The 23,443-nt window shown below is 38.8% G+C and overlaps 5 protein-coding genes across 7 annotated transcripts; 3 read left to right on the top strand and 2 right to left on the bottom strand.

Moving 5' to 3' along the window:
• The first annotated feature begins 2,310 nt into the window (after positions 1-2,310).
• Positions 2,311-4,137, top strand: LOC106301609 (alpha/beta hydrolase domain-containing protein 17C-like). The gene is made up of 5 exons (XM_013738055.1): positions 2,311-2,612; positions 2,957-2,993; positions 3,077-3,313; positions 3,384-3,431; positions 3,521-4,137. Exons 1-5 carry the CDS (start codon positions 2,311-2,313, stop codon positions 3,998-4,000), a joined length of 1,104 nt encoding a protein of 367 aa, XP_013593509.1. The 3' UTR covers positions 4,001-4,137.
• Positions 4,138-4,664: 527 nt separating this feature from the next.
• LOC106305348 lies at positions 4,665-5,343 on the top strand. Its single transcript, XM_013741728.1, has one exon. The coding sequence runs from the start codon at positions 4,825-4,827 to the stop codon at positions 5,341-5,343; it is 519 nt and encodes a 172-aa protein (XP_013597182.1). The 5' UTR covers positions 4,665-4,824.
• A 258-nt stretch (positions 5,344-5,601) lies between these two features.
• On the bottom strand, positions 5,602-8,841 carry LOC106305319. The gene is made up of 7 exons (XM_013741698.1): positions 8,673-8,841; positions 7,504-8,372; positions 7,288-7,411; positions 6,931-7,185; positions 6,583-6,732; positions 5,937-6,482; positions 5,602-5,861 (listed from the first exon to the last, which is right to left on the bottom strand). Exons 1-7 carry the CDS (start codon positions 8,700-8,702, stop codon positions 5,760-5,762), a joined length of 2,076 nt encoding a protein of 691 aa, XP_013597152.1. The 5' UTR covers positions 8,703-8,841; the 3' UTR covers positions 5,602-5,759.
• A 415-nt stretch (positions 8,842-9,256) lies between these two features.
• On the bottom strand, positions 9,257-15,926 carry LOC106305317 (protein MODIFIER OF SNC1 1-like). 3 transcript variants are annotated; one of them, XM_013741695.1, is made up of 10 exons: positions 15,702-15,926; positions 15,117-15,185; positions 14,714-14,797; positions 14,571-14,615; positions 14,131-14,479; positions 13,910-13,997; positions 13,454-13,522; positions 12,309-13,299; positions 11,982-12,228; positions 9,257-11,880 (listed from the first exon to the last, which is right to left on the bottom strand). In XM_013741695.1, exons 2-10 carry the CDS (start codon positions 15,143-15,145, stop codon positions 9,625-9,627), a joined length of 4,158 nt encoding a protein of 1,385 aa, XP_013597149.1. In that variant the 5' UTR covers positions 15,146-15,185; positions 15,702-15,926; the 3' UTR covers positions 9,257-9,624. The 3 variants fall into 3 exon arrangements, with proteins under 3 accessions (XP_013597149.1, XP_013597151.1, XP_013597150.1); XM_013741697.1 differs by having other exon boundaries at positions 13,466-13,522; XM_013741696.1 differs by having other exon boundaries at positions 14,714-14,794.
• A 2,715-nt stretch (positions 15,927-18,641) lies between these two features.
• Positions 18,642-22,179, top strand: LOC106306799 (glucose-6-phosphate isomerase 1, chloroplastic). Its single transcript, XM_013743553.1, has 14 exons — positions 18,642-19,319; positions 19,399-19,515; positions 19,657-19,755; positions 19,839-19,922; positions 20,109-20,252; positions 20,341-20,406; positions 20,492-20,560; positions 20,667-20,774; positions 20,954-21,006; positions 21,104-21,242; positions 21,328-21,484; positions 21,571-21,649; positions 21,725-21,791; positions 21,873-22,179. The coding sequence occupies exons 1-14, from the start codon at positions 18,792-18,794 to the stop codon at positions 22,005-22,007; spliced, it is 1,845 nt and encodes a 614-aa protein (XP_013599007.1). The 5' UTR covers positions 18,642-18,791; the 3' UTR covers positions 22,008-22,179.
• Positions 22,180-23,443: the final 1,264 nt, after the last annotated feature.

The raw sequence follows: 23,443 nt of genomic DNA, 5'->3' as shown, positions 1-23,443 counted from the left end.
GTTTTATAAATATGGCCTTGCATGGTTATGTAAGGGTAGTATTTAGCGGCCGATCTGTCAAAAATACGCTAAACCAAGAGCTACGACTATCTTTAAAATGAGCCAAGTCTTAATTAGAGATTGAGAACGTGAGATGTATCTAAACTAAGTTATAACATTAGTCGTTAAAAAAATTTAACATTAAGACATCATGAGAACATAGAGAAAAGGTGTTTTCAAGTTCTATGAAAAAGTTCATTTAGCTATGGATAAGATCTTGATTGTCTGTATATTAACTTAATAATAAACTTAGACATATAGGTTCATATCTACTTACTAGTAAAGGCCGTAAAAAAATATTCTGAAACAAATGTGATTTGATTCGACTCATCATGATGGCATATTTTGACTTGAGAAGAAAAACACTAACTAAAATAAAAAGATACTCCAGTAAAGAATAAGCAAAAAGTCTTGATCGTGCTCGTGAAGTCGCTTTTATCAGAATATGGAATTGCAACACTTGTCGGGATACAAGAAAAGAAATGGTCCATTATATTCATGCATGTGTAACAGGCTTAACATCATAAGAAATAATAGAGTCAAGACAAAGGACAGAGGAAACAGAGTGTATGAGAATAGAGCGACATTGATGATTCATTTCTCGGCCTGATCTATGTCTGGGAACTTTCTTTCACTCTCTCTTATCCCCAACCTTGGCTCTTAGCTTCGCGACCAGACATATCCATTAATCTTCACACTTGTCTCTTTGCCCTCCTTATTAATTTATTTTTGATCCAATGATCCATCACCAACGTTTTATAATAACAAATACGATTCCACTATAGAAATGAATTTAATGTATGTTTATATAATAAAGTTCCTCTATTTTTTTTAAGAATAATATAGATGAATACTGTTTTTACTTCTAAATATAAAGACAAACAAAATGCCGAAAAAGGTAAACAAAATATTATTCTATATCTTTATTTAAAATAGATGAATTTTATTATGGATATATCGATTAGAGTATGACACATTTCTATAATAGATTTTTTTTCTATTTTTGAATAAAATATACTAAAAATATATAAGTGGTTTTACCCATTCCAAATAAAAAAAATGCAAACGCTATATATATTTACTGAAACTATGTAACATTCTTTTTGATGAAATGTCAAATTACTGAACAGGTGAAAGAATGTGTATGTACAGAACCTATGAATTTGTGTAACGAATGGAAGACATCACAAATAGTAAAAGTTTTCATAGGTACTAAACCAAGTTTGGAAAAGACCCTGCAACGTTATATATACTGCACACCTATGTAACATTCGGAAGGAATGAAAGTATAAGGCCTAGGTTGGCGTTGCACCAGGGAATGATTATGAATACAAGAAAAAAAAAACGATAATGGTTTTATTTGATTTCTAACCCACTAAATCAAAATACAGTATATCCCATGTAAGAAAGGAGGGTCGTCAAATCTCAGTGTTGTCATAAATAGCAAGCAAAGTGGTTGCCCTTAATAGCCATAAGTATTGAAAAGTAAGCATCAACTACTAAGCTTATCAGGATTCAAAAACAAATTCAGTTTAGTTTACATTACATTAATGGAATTGGATAGAAAGACTTTAGAGTAGTTGACCAAAAAAAAAAAAAACAGAAGAGATACAAAACTTTGACGGCAAAAGAAGGTTGGAGGGATGGATGATTGGTCCCCCTCCTCTTCCTAACCCATGATGCTACCAGTAAGGTCTTTCAAAAGGCAACCAAACCAACCATATCCACCTGTACCCTCAAACCCTACAACCTGTAAGTTCATTACATATGTATCTTTAAATATAATAGTAGCCTCTTTCTATTAAAATACAACCTTAAACCATATTATATAGTAAACAAAACCTTGTGAATTTTAGAATATTTTAACTTCTAATGGGACTCTATGATGATATCCATGTGAATCACACATGCTCTCATGATTTTATTATTAAAGGCTAAGAGGCTAACTCTTCAATAATACAATGAACATAACTTTTTTTTATAATTCTTTTTAACTCAATAACAGAACAGACAAGATGCTCATCTTCGTTATCGGTAATAAAGCACATGATTAGTTTTTGCATATTAATGTCAGAAAAAGGAATTAACTTTAAGGCTTCAAATCAGTCATAGGCCCTCTCTCTCTCCAACTCTCTCCAAAACAAAGAGAAGGAATGTTTCCTCGCAATCATCATCACCATCTTCGTCTTCTTCTCTGAAACTCCCAGCAACCAGTGAGAGTAAGAAAGAGAGAGACTTTGGAGAGTGGGACTCTGTTTTAGATAGAGAGAGATGGGAGGTGTGACTTCTTCAATGGCGGCGAAGTTAGCGTTCTTCCCGCCGAATCCACCTTCTTACAAGATAACCAGAGACGAAGCAACGGAGCTTCTGCTAATGGACCCATTTCCACACCGAGAAAACGTAGACGTTTTGCGTCTGCCCACGCGCCGAGGCAACGAGATCGTGGCCATGTACATCAGGTACCCTATGGCCGTCACAACGCTTCTGTATTCTCACGGAAACGCTGCTGATATCGGTCAGATGTACGAGCTCTTCATCGAGCTTAGTATCCACCTCCGCGTCAACTTGATGGGGTTAGTTCCTTTTGTAATTCACTTGCTTGCTTTCAATCTCCAAGATCAGATTTTTCTTAGTGTGTTTAGCTGAAAGATTGTTGAATTCTACCTAATGAGTCTTGTTGTTTATGCAAAGATGTTGTCTTTAAAGGTTTGGTCTGAATCTGGATCTCTTACAGGTCCAAGACAAAAAAGTTTCTATTTTTAGACATTCTAGATCTGTTATGGTTTCTCTTTCTGGAGGCAAAGTGTTTTTAATTCCCAAAAAGTGTACTTCTTTTGATGGAACAATGGATTGGTTTCTCCAAGTTTACAGTTTCAGCTTATTTAAACTTTGGAACATTCTCTAAATATGTTTACAGGTATGACTATTCAGGGTATGGCCAATCATCCGGGAAGGTGAGTCAACCACACAGATCATAAGACTCTCTGTGATTCAAATGTTTCACTGTGAACATAAATCTATTTTGGTTCTGTTACAGCCCAGTGAACAGAATACTTATGCTGACATCGAAGCTGCTTACAAATGTCTGGAAGAGACTTATGGGGCAAAGCAGGAGAACATCATCCTATATGGTCAGTCTGTTGGTAGTGGTCCAACCGTCGAGTTAGCTACACGTTTGCCTCGACTAAGAGCTTCCATTCTCCATAGTCCAATTCTTTCTGGCCTTAGAGTTATGTATCCTGTCAAGCGCACTTATTGGTTTGACATATACAAGGTAACCCCTTTTTAATTTCTTTACCTAATGTTTCTCATTTGACCTCCTCTTGTTTGATCTTCTCCTACAGAACATTGACAAGATTTCGCTGGTGAGGTGTCCTGTCCTCGTGATTCATGTAAGTTCCTCTGATTGGTGGTTTCATGGACACTACTTGTGTGTAAGTTTTAAAGGTGCAACCATTTTTTTTTTTTTTTGATTTTGCAGGGAACAGCGGATGATGTGGTTGACTTCTCGCACGGGAAGCAGCTCTGGGAACTCTGCCAGGAGAAGTACGAACCTCTATGGCTCAAAGGAGGAAACCATTGCGATCTCGAACTCTTCCCCGAGTACATTGGCCATCTCAAGAAGTTTGTGAGCGCTGTGGAGAAATCCGCGTCGAAAAGGAACAGCTCTTTCTCGAGAAGAAGTGTGGAAAGAGGGTGTGAGCAGCCTCTTCGGCATAGTGTGGATGCACCGCCGAGGAAGAGCAAGGATGGACGAGAGAAACCGAGGAAAAGCGTAGACAGGCTGAGGTTTCAGGGATACAAGTTGAGCCACGTTGAGAGGCCTGAGAAGTTGAAGATTCCGTTTGAGGAGATGGAGAAGGCGAGGAGGAGCGTGGACATATATAGGGATAAGCCTCAGCCGATGGAGAGAGCTCGTAAGAGTGTGGATTGGTTGGATAGAAGTCGAGCTACGGAATAAAAAGAATGGGGGGGGGGGTTTGGTGTTGTTAAAGATTGTATTCGAGTTTCGTTCAATTTATTGGGGGTGTGTGTGTTTGTGTTGTAATTTTGTATGGAGGAATCAACAGGAAATAGATTTAACAAGTTTGGTAACTTCTCTGACTGTTTCGTTTCCTAAACGACATTTTTGTATTTGTTTTTTTAATATTGGTCTCTCACCAGCAAAATTGCAGTATAACTAGGTACTTCTTTTGTTTAATCCACTGAATGAGAAGCAACTTAATCTTTACAAGCTCCACAGAGCTCCTTTTGGTATATGGCTGTGATGGAGTCTCTATTCCCCAAGCTTTTCAAGTTTGAAAGAAAATGGTGCGAGGTCAGCAGACTTGGGGAATAACTTTTGTACTGATTGTAGAGTCGTGACAGTAAAAAAACAGTGTTTACTCTGCCATAATGAATTTGGATCAACTTTTTTGATGCAGGGTTTAAGTGGGAGATCACTGAGAAAGCTTCCATTTTTAGACATGCATCGCTTGCAGATCCAAACAGTCATGATCCAAGTAATTTCTTGTGTACAATGATAGAGACAGCTAAGAGAGAGAGAGGTCTGAACAGCCTGAATGACCCTTTTTTGGTGAGGTCATAAACGGAGATGGTTTATTCATAAAAGCGTTGTGTGATAATTTATTGTTTCTGCCTTTTAAATGTTTGAATGCGCCTTCAAAAGTTGTTCCAACACTTCCCCTACATGAGATAATGTTTGTATAAATGGATGGTAAGTAACAATGAACAAGTCAGTTCATCTGAAAATCTATAGGCTAGAAAAAAAAACAAGGCACTGAGATGAGACAGAGAGAAGTTAGTAGATTCGGAAGGCTGACATTAAGCCTTAGTATCTGCGTCGATCACCAAAAGTTTCCCAAATGGAGAAGACAACAGATGAGGAAGAGACGAGAGGCTAAAGATGAAGACGAAGAAGAAGAAGAAGTCAAGAAGAGAGTAGAGGTGATGAAAGCAGCCGCACAGGCTTGGCTCAGCCGCTCCCAAAACTCTGAAAGCACCGTTCTGGAGTTCGAGGCGCGAAGAAAGCATGCTTTTGTCAGAGGTAAACCTTCACGTTTCAAAATGGAAGCATTGTTGTCTACAACAAAGAAGCATCGTCATCACTCTTTTTTGGACTGGGAATACGGACAGTCCTTGTGGGATCCATACGAGATTCTTTCCGTCTTTAAGAAACTGGAACGCGCACTCACGTTAGAAGAACATACTTTCTCTGCGGACAATGCCATCAAGAAGAAGAATAGGGACAGCAGAAAGAGCCTTAAGAGTTTGTTTACCACTTCGTCTTCGAGGAGATTTTAAACAAATTCATAAGTGAGCACAATACGAGTGTCTTCATTTGCTCATTTGTTTGCCAACAGTTGCAGGTGAGATTGCTTTTGAATCTTTAATTGAACATTAATGTACATTCGTACGTTCAAAATGCAAAAATGTAATCAGCTGTAAAGCCTGTAATCATCATCAAGCCATAAAATAAATAAATAAACAGACTGGTTATATGCATTCCTTTAACAGTTTAACTAATCTACCAGGATGACATAAACTAATCGAAATATGAAGAAAGCATGAAGTCTTAATACTTATTTATTTCTGATAATAAACATCATCCATCCAACACAGAGCATTGGAACACACTAAGTAGGTCGATGCGACGATGCTAGCGACACAAACACACTACATAATCATTCATACGGTTTTATTTATAAAAACCAAAAACATTAAGCCTCCTTATCCCCAGTGAGGAGATCCATCACCACGTCTTTAATGCTTCCATTGTTCTTCTTCAGAAGCCTCTTGTTCGTCACTTCATCAGAGAACCCCTGCAGAAATTCTCATTTTGTCAACATCCCTGAATTTGTTTTCGGATCTTGAATTTACAGAGTGCACACACTTACCATTTCCTGAAGCTCCTCTAGGATAGGATCCCACTCGCTAACTCCACAAAGAGCCTCAACAGACTGCTCCAAGTTGTACTCATTTTCCTTCAAGATCTCCTTGTTCAAATCAATCTCTTTGAATCCCATTTCCTCTAGCTCCTTGAGCATGGTTGTCTCCAAGTCGTTCTTCTCTATATCCTCTTGAAGAGGAGCAGGGGTGTCCATTGTAAATGAATAACCACCGCCCAAGGCCTCAACAGTACGCATATTTCGGAACCCAACTAATGACGAAGATGAAGATGAAGATGGAGTAAGAGTGTTAGGAACAACAGGCTCAACGTCACCAACCAGCAGGTCATCGTTTCCCGGGATCTGTGGCCCAGCGGCCTCTCGTTCTAGATCAGCACCTTTCAATGTCCCGTTAACACTGGAGCTGCCAGTTTGAGCTGGCTCATAATTCACGTTGGTCCCTGTAAACTCTCGTGCAAATGTTTCATCAGGAAAGGCGTTCAAGTTCAGTCCATGAAACTCATTCGCATCAGTTCCCTTCAGCGATGCATCAACCTGACCACGCAACCAACCACAAAAAAGGTATCAAAGACATTTTGACAAAGATAAACAAAGATTCAAGGAAAAGAAAGAGCAGCAAAGGTCTCGTAAGTACATTTATCGACACCCAAACACGTTGCCCGAACTTAACACCAATAGGGGACGCCATCATCCAATAAGAAATGTATCGACCAGGTAACTCTGGTGCAACAAAATCAACTTTCACATCAAGCTCACCGTTGATGGGCACACCCTCCGCTGGAATCTGCAATAATGTTGAGACCAGTAAAGAGATGGTATTATATATAACTACATTCATATAAACACTATTGCCACTTTGTGCAAGAAGCTAACTCAAAGCCACTCATGAGTAATTTAAACGGCATAATTGATCTTTTAAGTGGAAGCTAAGGGTTGGAATCGAGCAAAAGAAGTGGCAAAACTAAAGAAATAGCTTTCTAACCTGTAAATCAACTGCAAATGAGTTGCTGAATCTGTCTCCACCGATCCAGAATATCTGTGTGCCACGCGGCCACACCAGCGATCCATTGTTCCTCATTTTCCAAATCTTAGTGAATGGAGCAGATGGAGCGACAACTGTTCCATCAATTACATTCACATCAAGCACAAAGCGACTGTCGAGTTTAGTCCAGGTACTCCTGAAATCTGAGCCTCCATGGTGTGGTTGCGGCACAGGGCCCAACCACGGATTTGAAAACTATATAATAAAAAAAAAGTAAGGTGAGATCTCCACAAAGCTATACTAGAGAAAGAGAGGAGTAGAAACAAATGACTCTCAAACATAGAAGAAGAGCAATACTGGGACACGTTGTCCTCCAAAGGGATGTAGATGTCGAACTGAGACGGGCTCATCCATTCTCGTGTAGTCCCATTCGTTACCCATCACCGAGAAGCAGTTATTGCAAAGATCATAGTCTTCTTTCCTGCAAAATATTCACCAGAGAAACAAACAAAGGCATATATAAATTCTACGACGTCTGTAATTTCTACACTTGGAACTAAAAAAACTCCTTACACTTTAGACTTAAATCTAGGCCCGGTTATTGGAACAACTTCACATCCATCACACTGGATGCCCTTATGGAAGACTCCCAGTGAGGAGGTCCAGTAATCATCATTGCTGCCCTTTTTAGAGTGACGTACACCAAGGGGATACTTGTTGAGGTTCATTGGATTTGGACTGGATCCATTTACGCCACTGAAGGGACACTCGTTGAAACTAGCTCCCACTCCCCATGAGTTTGGCACATGACGAGAAGTCTTGGAATCAGCAAAGCCAGTGGGGTTTTTTCCGGCCTGGGACTTCTTAGAGATATCCTTCTTTTCACCAGCGGAAGGAACTGAAGAACCAGGCTTAGTAACAGGAGAGCAAGGAGTACCTTCCTGACTAATCGAGAGTTTCCCTAGCTTGGAGATGCAATCAAACAGCTCACCAACCACAGGACTAGAAGATGCAGCCTTAGAAGTAAGGTCAATATACACCTTGGAAATAGTATCACGCATCGGGTTAGGTACAGCCATCATAACATCATTTATACCCTTCTGGATTATAGCAACCGGGTTTTGGCTATCAGGCATGCCCGAAGCTGATGAACTCCTCCCACTTCTCTCCGTAGCAATAGAGTTAGTGGTCATACCAGTGTTCAACTGTACATTTATCTTCAAGAACTTAAGTCGCTGATTCGTGACATCAAAGAGGTCGTTGTCATCAACTAGAGCCACCACATCCCCATCTTCATCAGAGTAAGTCAGAGAGAAACCAGCATCCAGAGGGAGGTTAAACAGAGCAGCGATCTTTCCCCTAAGAGAGGCCATGTCAAGATCAAGCTGTCCATTAGCTTTCACAGGCACCCTGAATCGCCTAAGCACACCTCCATAGCTCACCTGCAATGATGATCACAAACAGATATATATCTCACGTGAATGAATTAAAAGTTTTAAACAAGCGTCGCGATCACGATCACGATCACGATCACTATACTTCTTAGGGTTTATGCTACTTAACAGAGTAAATTCGAATCTCCGCTTCAAATTTCCGGCGGTTACACATTCGATCCATGGAAAAATTCAAAAAAAAACGAAAGGGGAGATTATAAGAAACAACAAATCTCGTAAACCTAGAGCAACACATACGAAGATCGACGCGATCGCAGCTAAAACAGAGGATAAAGAAAGGAATCAAACCTTGACGACGAGTGCAGAAGTAGAATCCATCGCTCACAGGCTAGAGAATCGGCAAATGAACAGGTAACTTATCCTTTGAGAAGCGTACCCGTAGTCCGCTTATATCGTCAACACAATAATATTGACGGTCGCGTTGATATTTATATCGAGACGATGATGTTATATATTAACTGATTATTTAATTCATTTTTAGATTTAATAATAATGAATTCGACTTATCAAACAAGATATTGACTTGTCTGGTTATTTGGCTTGTCCAGAAAGACAACTAAAACCAACAACGCTAAGTAAAGCCCTAAGAAAAAACATTTACGAGAGAATAAAAGCGACATTAATTTAATTTTTGTGGTTTTTAATAATACCCATCTAATTATTGTGGTATTTAATGATTTGATATTTAATATACTTTCCCAACTAAATTTTGTGAAACTATTTAGTCATTTCTCATTACTAACAAATAATTTAAACAATTTTGCATAATTTTGAAACTTTAGAATTGCTAATTGCTCAAGGATTGTTCCATATGTCTATATCGATAGCAAAATGTCATGTTTCAACTTCTAAGAAAAAAGGAATTTAATTCAAAGGAAAAGTAGGTCATGTTAAATGGTTCACATACTCCGACAAAAAGGAGAAACAAACAACACAACCAGCAACGGCTTAACAAAACAGAGTCGGTCCAACTGCCAGCAAATGTAACACCAAATGGCTAAAGTTTGATGAGATGCATATTCAAATAAGTGACTGACATACATAATAAAACCACCCTCAAGCTATAGACTTTGTTATCTGCCCATACGTCCTCAGATGAGGACTCCTCCTTTGGCAGGCACCCAAAGGCTATGTCCCTGCCTACAAAATAATAGCTTCCTTCAATGGCCATATCTCAAAATGCAACAGGCCTCAGCTACGCAGCTCTTACTACTATCTATAATAACATAGAGGCCAAATCTTAGTTTCTCTCATCTGTTAATCCATGACCGGTGTTTCTCCCAGCACTACCCCTTTGCTGTTGGTGTCCACCATGCCTTTGCTGGCCCTGTCCTTTCTCCCTGTATCTTGGTGGACCTTCTGCCTGAGATCCGTCTTTAAATTGTTGTTCTCCATCATGCGTATGTGAGCCAACAGGCTTGTATTCGTAATGCAGATTCTGCTTCTGTCTATCTCTGTTTGAAGCTGGCCTCTGATGGTGATGGTGGTGCATATTCTCTTGCGCCGATGAGCCCCAACCTCCTTGCGAGTCATGATGCCCTCTTCCAAACCGTTGACTATGGTCTGTGTTCTTTTGGAACATGCTGTTCGGATGATGCTCACCCTGGACCTCCTTACTGGTAGATCGGTTTTGGGACTGGGCTGGTGTATCAGCTGATGTCATTTTCTGTCCGTATCCAGCAACATCCCTTTTCTGAGATACATAAGTTTTGTCTCTCGTGTATTCACGACCACCATGGTTACCTCCCCTATTAACATTAGAGTTAACAGCTGTGTGCGACACATGATCCTCAGGGCCACGACTTTCTTTGGAAGCAACAGGAAGATCTTGTTGACCTACTCCATGTCCAGACTGCTGCATATGAGCTTTACTGGGATCCCTCTTATTCGCTTTTCTAGGGTCGCTATAGTTACTTCCTCCATCCTTGTAGCTTCTGGAAGCATGCTGCTTACCGTGAATGCTCATTCCCTGATCTTTTCCAACAGCAACGGTTCCAGGACCATTTGCTTCTACTTCTTCAGCCGCAGAGGAATGCGTTTCAGGAGGCACATACCAACCATCGTTCCATCCATCAGATTTACATGTGGTGTGATCCTTAGAAGAGCCTACAGCAATTTGTTCAGTTTGGTTATTTCTGTGATAGTTCACTGTTCCTCGGAATTGTCCATCCTCCAAAGCTTTAGTAGAAGCTACAGAACCTCGCTGGTGCGGAGATCCATGATCTCTACCATGCTTGCCCTGCCTACCATTCCCATGTCTTGACTTTGAAGGAGACCCAGATTTCCCCGCAGTTGAAACAGAAGGTTGGAGAATTCCTGTACCTTCACCCCCACAATTTTCTTTCTGCAGAACATTTTCTGTCATTTCTGGGGCAGTCGTTATTGGATTCTTACTGACGCTTTGCTCAGCCATTTCCTTTACTATGGGCTTTGCTACATATCTCTCCATCTCCACTCTTTTGCTTTTAGAACTAGTCTGAACTTGATGCAGACTCTTCGAAGAGGTGCTAAACTCAGGAACTGTTTTCTGACTGTCTGCATCTGTGGAGATATCAGCTTTCTGCTGTGGATGTACCGGGGCCCAAATAACAGTACTGCTACCAGCAAATTTCTCTGCAGGCTTATTTGCCACTGAGTTTCTTGGATTCCTACGCAAGTGCTGAGATTTCCAGTTGTGTTTTACTCTGCTTTGCGACTCTTCATTCGTGAAGGAACTTATTTGGTCAGACGAATTACCAGACACTTTAATATCCAAGCTTGGGACTGAAAGAGACCCAAACTCCATTTCTGGTGCCCTTTCCCTACCTATCTCAGTTGACTCATCTCCGGATTTTGAATCTTTTCCAACGGTAGCTCTTGTCGGGTTCATTGCTGTCGTCTCCTCAACCCTGTGCTTTTTCTTATTACCATTCCTGTTATTTTTTCTTTTCGTGTTAGTTGACTCAGTTGAAACGCTTGACGCTGCTGGCATGACTGAGTTATGACCTAGAACACCTTCGTTTGACACCTCAGGAGGTGGAACAACATCAACTACCTCTGTGGTAGCTTCAGAGAAAGAGCTCCCCGCCATTTTTTTCTCAAATACGATATTTTGCTTCTGCTTATAACCCAAGCGTTTCTGTTTTGAGGCAGCGCCATCATGGTGACGTGGAGGGTTATCATGTTGAGTAGAGCCTTCATTATTTGCATCTTCTGGTGAAGGCAGTAACGTTTTTCCTGACTCTTCAGTGACTTCTATAGAATCTTCAGCTGTAACAGTGGTCTTCTTCTCCCGTGATGCAGGTGAATGTGACAGAGGAACTTCTGGCATGTCAGGGGTAGAAGCATTGTGCGCAGCTTCCAAGTTCTTGACTGAACTCTCCCCAGCCAGTTGGGAACGTCTGTTCAATTCTTCTAGTTTAGCAAGAGCCTTAGCCCGCTGATCTCTTGCTCTTTCTTCCTCCTCTTTTTGCCTCTGTTGAGTACGCTGCCTGGCTAACTCTCTCATTGTAGTAAGCTTTTAAGAGAACATGTCAAACACTCAGTATAACCACAAAAGGATGGCAACAAACAATAGAAACAAGTACAACAATTACAATCACATGAACTAGTTTATACCTGGTTGTCGTTTGGCTCCACAGATATTCCAGACCCAGGCTTCCCGATGGAATCGGTGTCCAGCGAGTCACCTACATTTATCTCAGCAAATCTTTCTGGGTTTGGAGATCTTTCTGGGTTTGGAGCTAAAGTTACAGCAGAGGAGCCTGACATAACAGCTGTCTTCCGCCAACCATCATTGCCTCCGCTGTTCACTCTTTGTTTGGCCTGATGATCAGCTCCACCTTGAGTCTGTTGAGTAGATCTCCTGTAGGTACTAACATCAACATTTTCCGAATGAAGGATAGCATAACCCGCCAAAACGTTACTGACAAAATAATAACAGACCTGGATATGGTAGTTCCACTAATAGCTGCCAGCTCGGCGCTTTTGTTGGTGGCAGGATCAACTTGTTTATAGGGTAATGAGTTCTGACTATCACTTGCATGACCACTTCGAGGCATTCTTGCTGAAACTTTATTTGCAGAGGTCTTAGAATTGAATGTAGTTTTTGCATTGAAGCCCTCTATTTTCTGAATCAAACTGGGATCTTCGCGGGCAGCATTTTCTACCGTAATTGGTTGGACCTCACCACTTGTCTCATTGTTGTTTACTCTCCTGTTGTTTTTTGAAGTTTGCATGTGTGGAGCTACTTTCTCTGCAGTCGAGGGCCTATTTCCTAGAAATTCTTCCCGCTTTGCTTCATCTTCCATTAACCTCCCATCTTGGGGCTTTAAGAGAATCTTGTATTGTCTTTCTTGAGAATGTGATGGCTCATTCCGTTCCAAAGCCACTGAACTCGCAGACGTATCATATCTACCTTGAGCAGGGTGCTGGTGATAAGCATGAGGACCAGCAGGCCTCCCTGCAAAAGGCAGGTCTCTGTTGCTAGGACCGCCATACCCCATGGGAGGACCATAGTAGCCTTCACGTGGCACTGGACCATGATAAAACCCAGGCCTTGGGTGGACATAAGGGTCAAGGATTGGAGGCCTGAACATCTTTTCATTAATAGCGTGATTACCCCGAGGACCAGCCTCATGTCCAGGAACAGGTGGAACTTGCGTAGGATAAAACGGAAAAGGATCAACATGAAATCCCCCAGGACCCATTGGGGCACCATAAGGTTGGTTCCCTCTATACCAGCCTCCACCTTGATGATTATTTACTGGAGGACCTCGCCAAGCATCATATTGATGAGGGAAATTCGCATTGGGATAAGGTTGTAAACCACGGGAGTCCAATTGCCCTTTCTCTCTACAATATCTAGATTCATTTTCACTGTATGGTTGATTATCTCTTCTCCAGGCACTGTCATCTCCAATCCGTACATTAGCTTCTGCATATAGAAATCAAGATATGGTCAGACAAAGTTCCCAAGAGAACATTCACTAAAAATATGTAAGGGGAATAAAGAAGTAAGAAGAAATCATGGGAACAAATGTAACTATAGAAATGAAATGCCAAACATAAAAAGGTTTGAAAATAAGAACCTTGATCCACACCTCGCTCTTCCTCAGATCTTCCAGACGAAGATGCAGGACGAGTTCCAGGTCCAGCATCTGCAAAATCGTAGTTTCTAAGAGCAATTTCTAACGTATTCACTCCCTAAAATCATATCACATTATATCTAGGTAATTCTAAAACCCTCGAGGGGAACGTACTTAGAGGTCATATAAGATCATAAGAGTGTTCAACAAACAGCAAGTCAGAAAACCCAGTCCCTACAGGTTTTAACTTTATTGCAAAATGAACCTGTGTTTGCTAACGTCACTCTCTAGACAGCAAGGACGGCGAGTATAAGATAGAATTCGGTACAAACTGAAACATTTATTTTCTCCTCCTTTACATAGAAATTGCTGATTGTATTTTTTTTTTTTTGATCAATAACTGCTGATTTTATTATTATATTTTTTAGTGCCACATTTTCTACTGTTTACAGATGATACCTTGTGGCATTGCGCTCTTTTCAGTACCAAGAGAAGGAAAATCTCCAGAAGTCAAAGAAAAACCATCCTTTTTTGTTGGAGCAACTCCCTGCAAAAAATGATGAGAAATCTTGAGGAGTGAAGATAAATTTCAGTGCAGACTATGCAAAAAAAAGGATTAAGCTGATGCTCCACAGAGTCAGATGAATAATAGACACCATTTTTAAAGAGAAGAACCATACATGTTGACCCCATGTTGCAGAAGTCTCTGACACGGATTCAGCAAATCGTGATAAGTGGGAACTTCCAGGTCTTGTGTCTGCACTATGTGGACGTTGTAGTGCAACTGATGCCTGATTAGATGGAAACACCCCGGATGCTGATGAAGGCCGGGAGTTTGCATCCCATGCAGTAGAAGAAGAATCATGCGCTTTGTCACTGTCTGCAGTTGAAGGTCGAGTGACACTTCCACCAGAAGAAGGGCGATTACTAAGGTGGCTTGGCGAACCAGGACCACTTTCAGTTCGTGGTGACAGTGATGATGTCCCCCACGCATTAAGTGGTGATTTACTGCCCCAACTAAGGGTTCCCCTACAATAGATGCCGACAAGAAAACTGAAATGTCTAAAATTTGACTACAGATAAGAATGAGAAATAGCATCTGAAACAGGTACAAACTTACTTTGGAACAATTTCCACATTCGGGTCAAGGCCTTGATTCTCTAGCCTTGAATTCAGAAGACAAGTATTCAGAAACGAAATAATATATATATATATATGTATATGTATATTAAAACTAAATATGATCATGCGCTCATCAAATACCTTTGGCTTGGTAAATTAATCGGTTTCGGAACAGCAACCTTTCCCAATATAGTCATGCCACTTCTTCTTGTAGTACCCCATCTGCTAATTTATCCCAAAAAAGCAATTTGGTATCAACAAAGCTTGAAAGCAATGACGCGAGACGAAACGAGCAAGCAATCTCTTTCAAGGAAAGAAAAAGCCAGACACAGAGTTTTCACATATATTGATTTTATTTTAACAGTAGTTGGAATAGAGCATATACGAAAATCAAGGCCAAATCAAAGTGATATCACGCAGGCACTACGAAAAGAAGCAAAGCGATTGAAAGGGGAAAAAAATCCACTCTGTTTTTACCCTCCAAAAAAAAAATAACATAGAAAAATGCATGACAAAGGCAAAGTAAAAAGAAGAGAATAAAAACCTTCGATCCCCTGTCGAGCTAAAGGTCATTATTTAAGCAGCTACAGGATCCAAGTAGCCCTTTTGAAACCTGTAAGGTCACATGCAGAATTAGGTTCCCAGACGAAACTTCAAGCTCAAATCCCCAAGAAAATCAAACTATACTCGACTCTGAAGAACTATTGATATGATAAAGAATCAACCTTGACTCGTTAGCATCTCTCTTCAGTTTAAATTAAAATATAAAGAGCTACCAAATTATACAAGAAAGCAAAAAAAAAAAAAGTATCATGTAGATATCAAACTGAGCTAAATGAAGAAATAGAATAACTCAGACTAGGAGCTGTAACACGCCTATACAAGTTCAAGTTCCCCAACACGAAACACAAATTCTAATTTCCACCTGTTAGATGAATCAGGAGCTATAGATTTCAAAAAGTCGAAAACTTTCTAAAAATGCATTCACCAATGTCAATCAAACTCTACGAAAGGACACACAAACTTATTAGTAGTCTGAAGATTCTACAGCCTCATCACTAATCGTATTTCAATACGGTAAGAGATTGGGAAGAAGAGAAATAACTGAACAAAAAAAAAAAACGAATACCTTGGGGGCACGTCGCAAACCCTAGAAATCGTGAGAATCCAACAGTAAGGGGGGCAGATCGGAGGTTCTGCTGGGTGATCGATGGAATCGAAGAAGGGAGATGAAGGATGAAACGAAGGATCTGTGGAGAAAGTGATGGATGAAGCCTTAACGTTGAACGGATTGGTTGAAAGACGAGAAAGCGTCGAAGTTCAGGGCTGCACGGTTTTACTCAGCTTCTTTTTTTTGTTTGTTTATTTTTGATCTAATCTGTAAAAGGTAAAGATATAAATAATAATAAATTATTTAACTTATTTCACACCGAAAAGTATACTAATTTAGGTGACTATATGCATACCATTTATATACTTTAACTAAAAATCAATTTCTTCTTAAACCTATATTTTCTACTTCATGTACATCATATAGTTAAATTTTCTAGTATAAACTAAATTTTTCAAAAACACGTTGCTATTTGTTTTTCATGTCACTATTATATATCTTATATGTGTCATCATATAATTAATCGTATTTTATACGTATCATCATATAAATAATCACATATATTATATTTTTAAAACTTAATGTGAAATATAAAAACCATAATTTAAGTTGGTTTGAAATTGAGCTTTGTATTGTATTTTTCTTATATATATTGAAAACATTTTTTATAATGGTTATTGAAATATACTTTAGTAAAAATAAAATTTTGAATATATGTATATTTTGAATCAATTTTTGATATAAATTAATTTTAAATTATTTTTTTGATTTGAAATATGTATATAAAGATTAAATTATGTAATTAGATTGGACTATTTTCGTATATTTTAAAGCTAGCTCAAATAGATAATTTCTCATAACATAATAGACTTCTAGTTTTTCTTAATAACATAAGTCCATTACTTTTTTATTAATATATTGCTATCTATGTTTCAAAACAACATTATACTCATTTTGTTTTTATACTGCTATCCATGTTTCCAAACAATTCTCAAATGTACAACAGTTTTAATAATATAGATAGCATTCATAAGTCGGCCAGGGTATCCTGAAAAAACTCAAATTAAATTCTCACTAAAATAAGAATATTTTAATAATTAAGAGATTCATATTAGAATCTTTCAAATGGGAAATTTTAGTATAATTTTTTAAAGTTTTCGAGAAACTTTCTAATTAAATATGAATTTTTGGTGAAAAGAGAATGATAAAATGGGGAATGGTAACAATCTTATGCGATTATAAACTCAGAATTGTTTCATTGGCGTATCAATTTAGAGATGTTGGAGAATGATAAAAATAGGGTTGGAAGGTACGTAAAAGGAGACGAGATTATGCAATCACCACGCTGATAGAGACATTACGCATATATTTAATTAATGTACCTTGAAATGGTTATATGCAGTGTGGCGATCCAACGGTGTATGAGAGATATACACTTGCTAGAAATGGGTGAGATGACGACAATTGTGATACCTGGAATGGCAAATCTCTCAGCTATTTTTCAGATAACAACGACAACCTTTGTTGGTTTATTGAACCTGAGCTTGGCTAAGAGGTTGTTTGTGAGGAACTGAGGATGCATAAGGTTGCTTGGAGCGTTGTAACATATATAAGACCAATACGTTGTTGTTGGCACTGGGTCAACACATTTATATCAGGCTGCTCTCTCCCCACATGATGACTCCGGTCTCATCAATGTCGTCTCAGCTGCGCCTTATTATTGTGAGTCATAATATTCCTAGCCGTCTCAAACTATATCTCGGCCGTATACATGTTTTCTATAACTATTATTTTACCGCTCCTGATGTGCCTCTCAACGTTGCAATTTACTTGGGAAAGTCTTTGAGTAAGAAAAAAGAAAAGAGTAAATGATTATGTAAATATTGGGACTATTAGACTCTACTACTTGTAAACCCGTTATGTACGCATTTGATTAAACATGGTTTACTTCTCTTATTAACATAAGTAACATCTGATTAACACGATTGAGCAGCTAACATCATAGGAGCTGAAACCTACTCCAAAATCAAATAGAGGGTGAGACCGCATTACATCTTCAAGTTAGACATCATAGCACTTTGATCTCGGCTTGGAACTCATCCACCCTACTCTCAACTAGTCTGTTTATCCGATATGTATTGTAAATTTGTAATGAATACTCGTGGTATCGGTTCCGGTTCTTACTCAAACCTATCAGATACATGTTTAAACCATAACTTATTTACGGTACCAAATCACTCATCTGTAATTCTTTTCACATTATTTGTATTTCATTTCACTAGACCACATCAATTTGTTTGTAATTTTTTTTTTTTTTTTTTTTTTTTTTGCACATTATAAATACATATATTATTTTTATTAGAAAGTAATTGTCATTAAAAGGTAATTATCCACCAACCCGAAACTGGAACTGACTCGGATCCAAACCGAAAGTCTATTGGATCCTATATGAATATTAATTTTTCTATATCCATTATCGGATATTTTCTGGAACCGATTTGAAAATCTGAAATCTCAATCCTATTCTCAAACCCACTTCTGAATCTCTTCACGCTTGTTTAACTAGTATTCCCCATAGATCTTTAAGTACTCTTCATATTGATAAATCGATTTCTTGACATGGTAATATAGTTGTGGGACAAACGGTTTTACAATGCTAAAGTTTTCCAGGGAAACTTGACTCTACTAATCAACCATAGGTCACATTCACTAAAAATATCAATACCAAATAGAAAATCAGAAAATCATTGGTCTACTACAACCACCACCTCCACAATTTTTGTTTTAAGTGGAACTCAAGCGTTAGTTTATTACCAAATATTCTAAATGGCGGGCCATATGTCAAAATAGAATATGATGCCAAAAGGTGGAGAGATATTCGAGCAATGGGTATAGACATAGTCGTAAGAGTGATAAAGCTCCCTTGAATCGTTATCTAAGCAGAACCGTTCACTTCCACCAAGGGACAAAACTCTTTCCCTTCTCATTGGTTCCTCCAAATATCAAAAGAGTCACAAACACACACACACGAAAAGATACATACCCTGTCTGAATAAAAACCTCATTTCTCACTCTCGTCTCTCTCGTAAACATCGCTGTCCCCAAAGCATGGCCTCCTCTCTCTCAGGCCTCTTCTCTTCCTCTCTCAAACCGTCCAAAACCCTCTCCGTCAAAGCATTGTCGGCGCCGCCGACAAGAGGAGGAGACTCCTTCTCTTTCCCACACACCTCCAAACCCACACACCTACCGTTGACTCTCTCCGCTTCTCGCTCCGACATTTCTCACACGGACGCCGCCACCGCCGCCAAGAAGGAGCTGATCAAAGATCCAGATGCGCTCTGGGAGCGGTACCTCGATTGGCTGTATCAGGAGAAGGACCTCGGGCTGTATCTCGACGTCAGCCGCGTCGGATTTACCGATGAGTTTGTGGTCGACATGGAGCATAGGTTCAAATCCGCGTTCAAGGCTATGGACGAGCTTGAGAAAGGGTCTATAGCGAATCCAGACGAAGGGAGGATGGTTGGACACTACTGGCTTAGGAACTCTAGTCTTGTCCCGAAGCCGACTTTGAAGACATTGATTGAGAACACTCTTGACTCGATCTGTAGTTTTGCTGACGATATAATTGCTGGCAAGGTTTGATGTTTTGATCTCACATTTGTTCGAGTCTTGTTTGCTTTGCTATTTAGAATCAGTTTTGGTTTGTACATTGCAGATCAAGCCACCGTCTTCTCCTCGTTTTACTCAGATTCTTTCTGTGGGGATTGGTGGTTCAGCTCTTGGTCCTCAGTTTGTTGCTGAGGCCTTGGCTCCTGATAATCCTCCATTGAAGGTATTGAACATTGTTCTGACTTCTGAGGTCCTTTTTTTGATTGAAAGATTCAAACTTGTTGGGTACTATATTGAAAGCTTTCCTTCTTTTCTTCTCCATTGCTCTTTAAGACTTTTTTTTTTTACTTTTGACTGTTGATAGATAAGATTCATAGACAACACCGACCCTGCTGGAATAGATCATCAGATTGCACAACTTGGGCCAGAGCTTGCTTCAACTTTAGTAATTGTTATCTCAAAGGTGTGTACTTTATTCAGTAGTGTGCACTAGCTGTTTATGTGATGCTTTGGCGAGCATGACTAAGTTTCTTATGTGTTTCTTAGAGTGGAGGCACTCCTGAAACTAGAAATGGACTACTGGAAGTACAGAAGGCATTCCGAGAAGCTGGTCTGAACTTCGCAAAACAGGTTTTTGTTTTTGCTGAGATCCATGTCTCTTCGAACATGGCTACACAGTTGGAAAATATCTTAAATAAGTTGTCTCATCAAAAATTGGGTTCTCATGGATCTTTAGACACCTTCAGATATATTGCATATGATTTAGCTTCAACTTCTGCCCAACTCTAGTTCCTCAGCAGATATATGCTTATGCAGGGTGTTGCAATAACACAAGAAAACTCGTTGCTGGATAACACGGCGAGAATTGAAGGTTGGTTAGCTAGGTTTCCTATGTACGACTGGGTGGGTGGAAGAACATCAGTTATGTCTGCAGTTGGTCTCCTTCCAGCTGCACTTCAGGTAAGTACTGATACATATATGCTTAAACTTAGTAGTAGGATCATCAGTTGCTTTTATGTGTATTAATGCACTGTCTGTCATCGTATAGGGAATTGATATTAGAGAGATGCTTGCTGGTGCTGCAATAATGGATGAGGCTACTAGGACAACTTGGGTAAGTCTTACTTGTGTATGAACCAACTCCTTCATTCTTGTTTTGTTGAAGATGAATCTACTCACCAGGGTAAATTTTATTTCAGCTCAAGAATAATCCTGCAGCGCTCTTAGCCATGTGTTGGTACTGGGCTTCTGATGGCGTTGGTTCCAAAGTAATTTTCCTCAACTTTTTTCAAGAGCGTCTAAGACTAGCAAGGAGATTGAGTTTCTTATTTTTGACTTTTGTACTCACTTTTTTTTTTTTCATTTTTTTTACAGGATATGGTGATCCTTCCTTACAAGGATAGCTTATTGCTATTTAGCCGGTATCTGCAGCAGTTGGTCATGGAATCACTAGGAAAGGAGTTTGATCTCGACGGTAACACTGTAAGCATTCTCTTTCTTCAATATAGACCTCAGCATCCCAAATGAGAGTTCATGAGCATTAAAATGTCCTAAGATCTGTATATTGCTGTAAACCATTAGATATTGACTACTTACTTAGTCACTTGTGCACATGACTGAGTTGAGTTTTCACCCAAGGAACAATGATTTGAAATTTGCAGGTTAATCAAGGGTTAACGGTATATGGAAACAAAGGTAGCACAGATCAGCACGCGTGAGTTTCCTTTATTCATATAGTTCTCCTATTCAAGACAAAGCAATGATGGATCTCTTTATGCACTATTAATTAATTTTGTTGAATTTCATTATAGCTACATTCAACAACTGAGGGAGGGTGTGCACAACTTCTTTGCAACCTTCATAGAAGTGCTACGTGACAGACCCCCGGGTCATGATTGGGAGCTTGAGCCAGGTGTCACTTGTGGTGACTACCTCTTTGGGATGCTTCAGGTCTGATTCAAGAACAATATTTACACTTTACACACTGTATTTGGATGATCTCCCCCTCTGATGAGCTGGTTTGTATTTTTGGCAGGGAACTAGATCTGCTTTATATGCAAACGGTAGAGAGTCCATTAGTGTTACCATCGAGGAAGTGACACCAAGATCTGTTGGGGCTATTATAGCTCTCTATGAAAGAGCGGTTGGGTTGTATGCCTCACTTGTCAATATTAATGCTTACCACCAACCTGGTATATATATTCCGACCAAATCTATGTTTTGTGATTTGCCAGCTTAAATTTGTGTACTGAATCTTATAAAACAACAACGAGTTCAGGTGTGGAAGCTGGGAAGAAGGCGGCAGCTGAAGTTCTGGCCCTGCAAAAGCGTGTATTGTCAGTTCTTAATGAAGCCAGGTAAGAGTCAGACCATGTGTGCTTCTTATCAGGAGAGACCAGTTAGGTACTAATCCTTCTTTTCTCTGCCTGTAGTTGTAAAGATCCGGTAGAGCCATTGACACTGGATGAGATAGCTGATCGTTGCCATGCTCCTGAAGAAGTAACGTGTTTAAATCCTTTGCATCTTTTGTAACTTTTCGCATGGACATGATCAAGAAGTTGTATGTTTTGAAATTTGCAGATTGAGATGATATACAAGATCATAGCTCACATGTCAGCAAACGACAGAGTTCTGATAGCTGAAGGTAGCTGCGGATCGCCAAGGAGTGTTAAAGTGTACCTTGGTGAGTGCAATGTGGATGACATGTACGCATAAGAAAACTTTCTCAAACGCTCAAATGAGTCTCAATCTCTGTTCTGTTGTTTTGCTTATTTATTTCTGCAACGTCTATGATTTTGAAATATTAATAAAAGATTGCAATAAGAGCAGGAAACACTTGTGTACTGAAAACATTGCAGGGTTCATCAATCAATCACTTGTTTAGATCTCAACACGTTTCTAGATGTTCTTCCGTTGATTCTCTCTATAAACAAACTAAACAAAGGTATGTCAGGGATGCTCAACAAATCTCCTCCGTATGGTTAAATGTTCATGAGTATTGCAACTCAAGCAAAGTGAATCGTTACATGTTTGTAGCATCTTCCGTAAGAAAACCCAAGACACAAGTCGATTTGTCCCCACCAACCATCTAGTTTCAGCTAACATAACAACATACATCAAAATATAACGTTGCTTCTGTTTTTTTTCCCATTTTTGAACACCACTTTTTGTATAAAGATATTGCTGAATGATCGTTTTTCTTTTGAAAATAATCGCTTTCGCCAGAGTTTTGGTAGTCTTTTTTTTTTTTATTAAAAAAAAATTACCAAAACTTTAACAAAAAAAAAAAGAATTCTCTATATTTTGAAAATTAAAAAGAGAACTAAAAGTGGAGAAATGGTTTCAAATAACCCAAAACAAGTTATTGTTTTCAAACTAATCAAATGATCAAATTAAGTTTCATAAAATGACAATTATACTTTTGTTCAGATATATAAAAATAAATAAATATTTTAAAAATATTCTAAAATTTTCTTTCATAAAAACATTTTTTTCAAAGTAATTTTTGCATCTAAGAAAAGATAATTGTAAAAAGTTAGTAAGACATTCTTGAATGTGTATGATATCTTTCTTAATTTGAGTTTATAAAGATATTCCAGAATAAGTATAATATCTTTATATAATTTAGAAAATATTCAGAAACATGATTTGAAAAATACATTCTTAATTTGTATTTATGATCACCATCATGAATATATATTTATGAAATCTTTACTAAACTAGAATTATATGTATATTACACTACAAGAAAACACATGCTTAACGACGAAATTTAACGAGGAAAAACAATCCTCGTAAATTTACGTCGATTTTACGAGGAATTTAAGTGAAAAACTAAAGTCATCGTTATTTCCTCGTAACGTAACGACAAAAGTGTTTCGTCGTAAAGTGGATGTAATTTTACGAGTATTTTACGAGGAAAAAATATTTCCTCGTAAATACGACGTAAACTTTGCGTGTTATTTACGAGGAAATAGTTTACGTGTATTTAGCGAGGAAATTTTTGAACCCACCAACTTTGTAGGTGTTACACGTTTTTTTTGGTCACCTAATTAATTTTCGTCGTAAATTCATAGGAAACTTGCAACTACCAGATTCGAAATTTCCTATAAATATGGATGTTTGAACATCATTTTAAACACACCAACAAC

The sequence above is a fragment of the Brassica oleracea genome, chromosome C7, assembly GCF_000695525.1.
Source record: "Brassica oleracea var. oleracea cultivar TO1000 chromosome C7, BOL, whole genome shotgun sequence".
In the NCBI taxonomy this organism is placed as follows: Eukaryota; Viridiplantae; Streptophyta; class Magnoliopsida; order Brassicales; family Brassicaceae; genus Brassica; species Brassica oleracea.
Note: the sequence above shows the minus strand (reverse complement) of the source record. Positions and strands in the feature narration are given on the sequence as shown.

Bases quoted from the DNA above. Each gene is read 5' to 3' on its own strand.
- LOC106305319 (XM_013741698.1), bottom strand. From the start codon at position 8,702: ATGGATTCTACTTCTGCACTCGTCGTCAAG. The intron at 7,412-7,503 runs GTAAGGAGTTTT...AATATTTTGCAG, and splicing joins CCTAGATTTAAGTCTAAAGT to GAAAGAAGACTATGATCTTT. The intron at 6,733-6,930 runs GTTAGAAAGCTA...ACATTATTGCAG, and splicing joins CATTTGCAGTTGATTTACAG to ATTCCAGCGGAGGGTGTGCC.
- LOC106305348 (XM_013741728.1), top strand. From the start codon at position 4,825: ATGAGACAGAGAGAAGTTAGTAGATTCGGAAGGCTGACATTAAGCCTT.
- LOC106301609 (XM_013738055.1), top strand. From the start codon at position 2,311: ATGGGAGGTGTGACTTCTTCAATGGCGGCGAAGTTAGCGTTCTTCCCG. The intron at 3,314-3,383 runs GTAACCCCTTTT...CTTCTCCTACAG, and splicing joins ATTGGTTTGACATATACAAG to AACATTGACAAGATTTCGCT. The intron at 3,432-3,520 runs GTAAGTTCCTCT...TTGATTTTGCAG, and splicing joins GTCCTGTCCTCGTGATTCAT to GGAACAGCGGATGATGTGGT.
- LOC106305317 (XM_013741695.1), bottom strand. From the start codon at position 15,145: ATGACCTTTAGCTCGACAGGGGATCGAAG. The intron at 14,798-15,116 runs GTTTTTATTCTC...GGGATAAATTAG, and splicing joins AGCTCGACAGGGGATCGAAG to CAGATGGGGTACTACAAGAA. The intron at 13,523-13,909 runs GTATCATCTGTA...ACGATTTTGCAG, and splicing joins AAAGAGCGCAATGCCACAAG to ATGCTGGACCTGGAACTCGT.
- LOC106306799 (XM_013743553.1), top strand. From the start codon at position 18,792: ATGGCCTCCTCTCTCTCAGGCCTCTTCTCTTCCTCTCTCAAACCGTCC. The intron at 19,516-19,656 runs GTATTGAACATT...GACTGTTGATAG, and splicing joins CTGATAATCCTCCATTGAAG to ATAAGATTCATAGACAACAC. The intron at 21,243-21,327 runs GTCTGATTCAAG...TATTTTTGGCAG, and splicing joins ACCTCTTTGGGATGCTTCAG to GGAACTAGATCTGCTTTATA.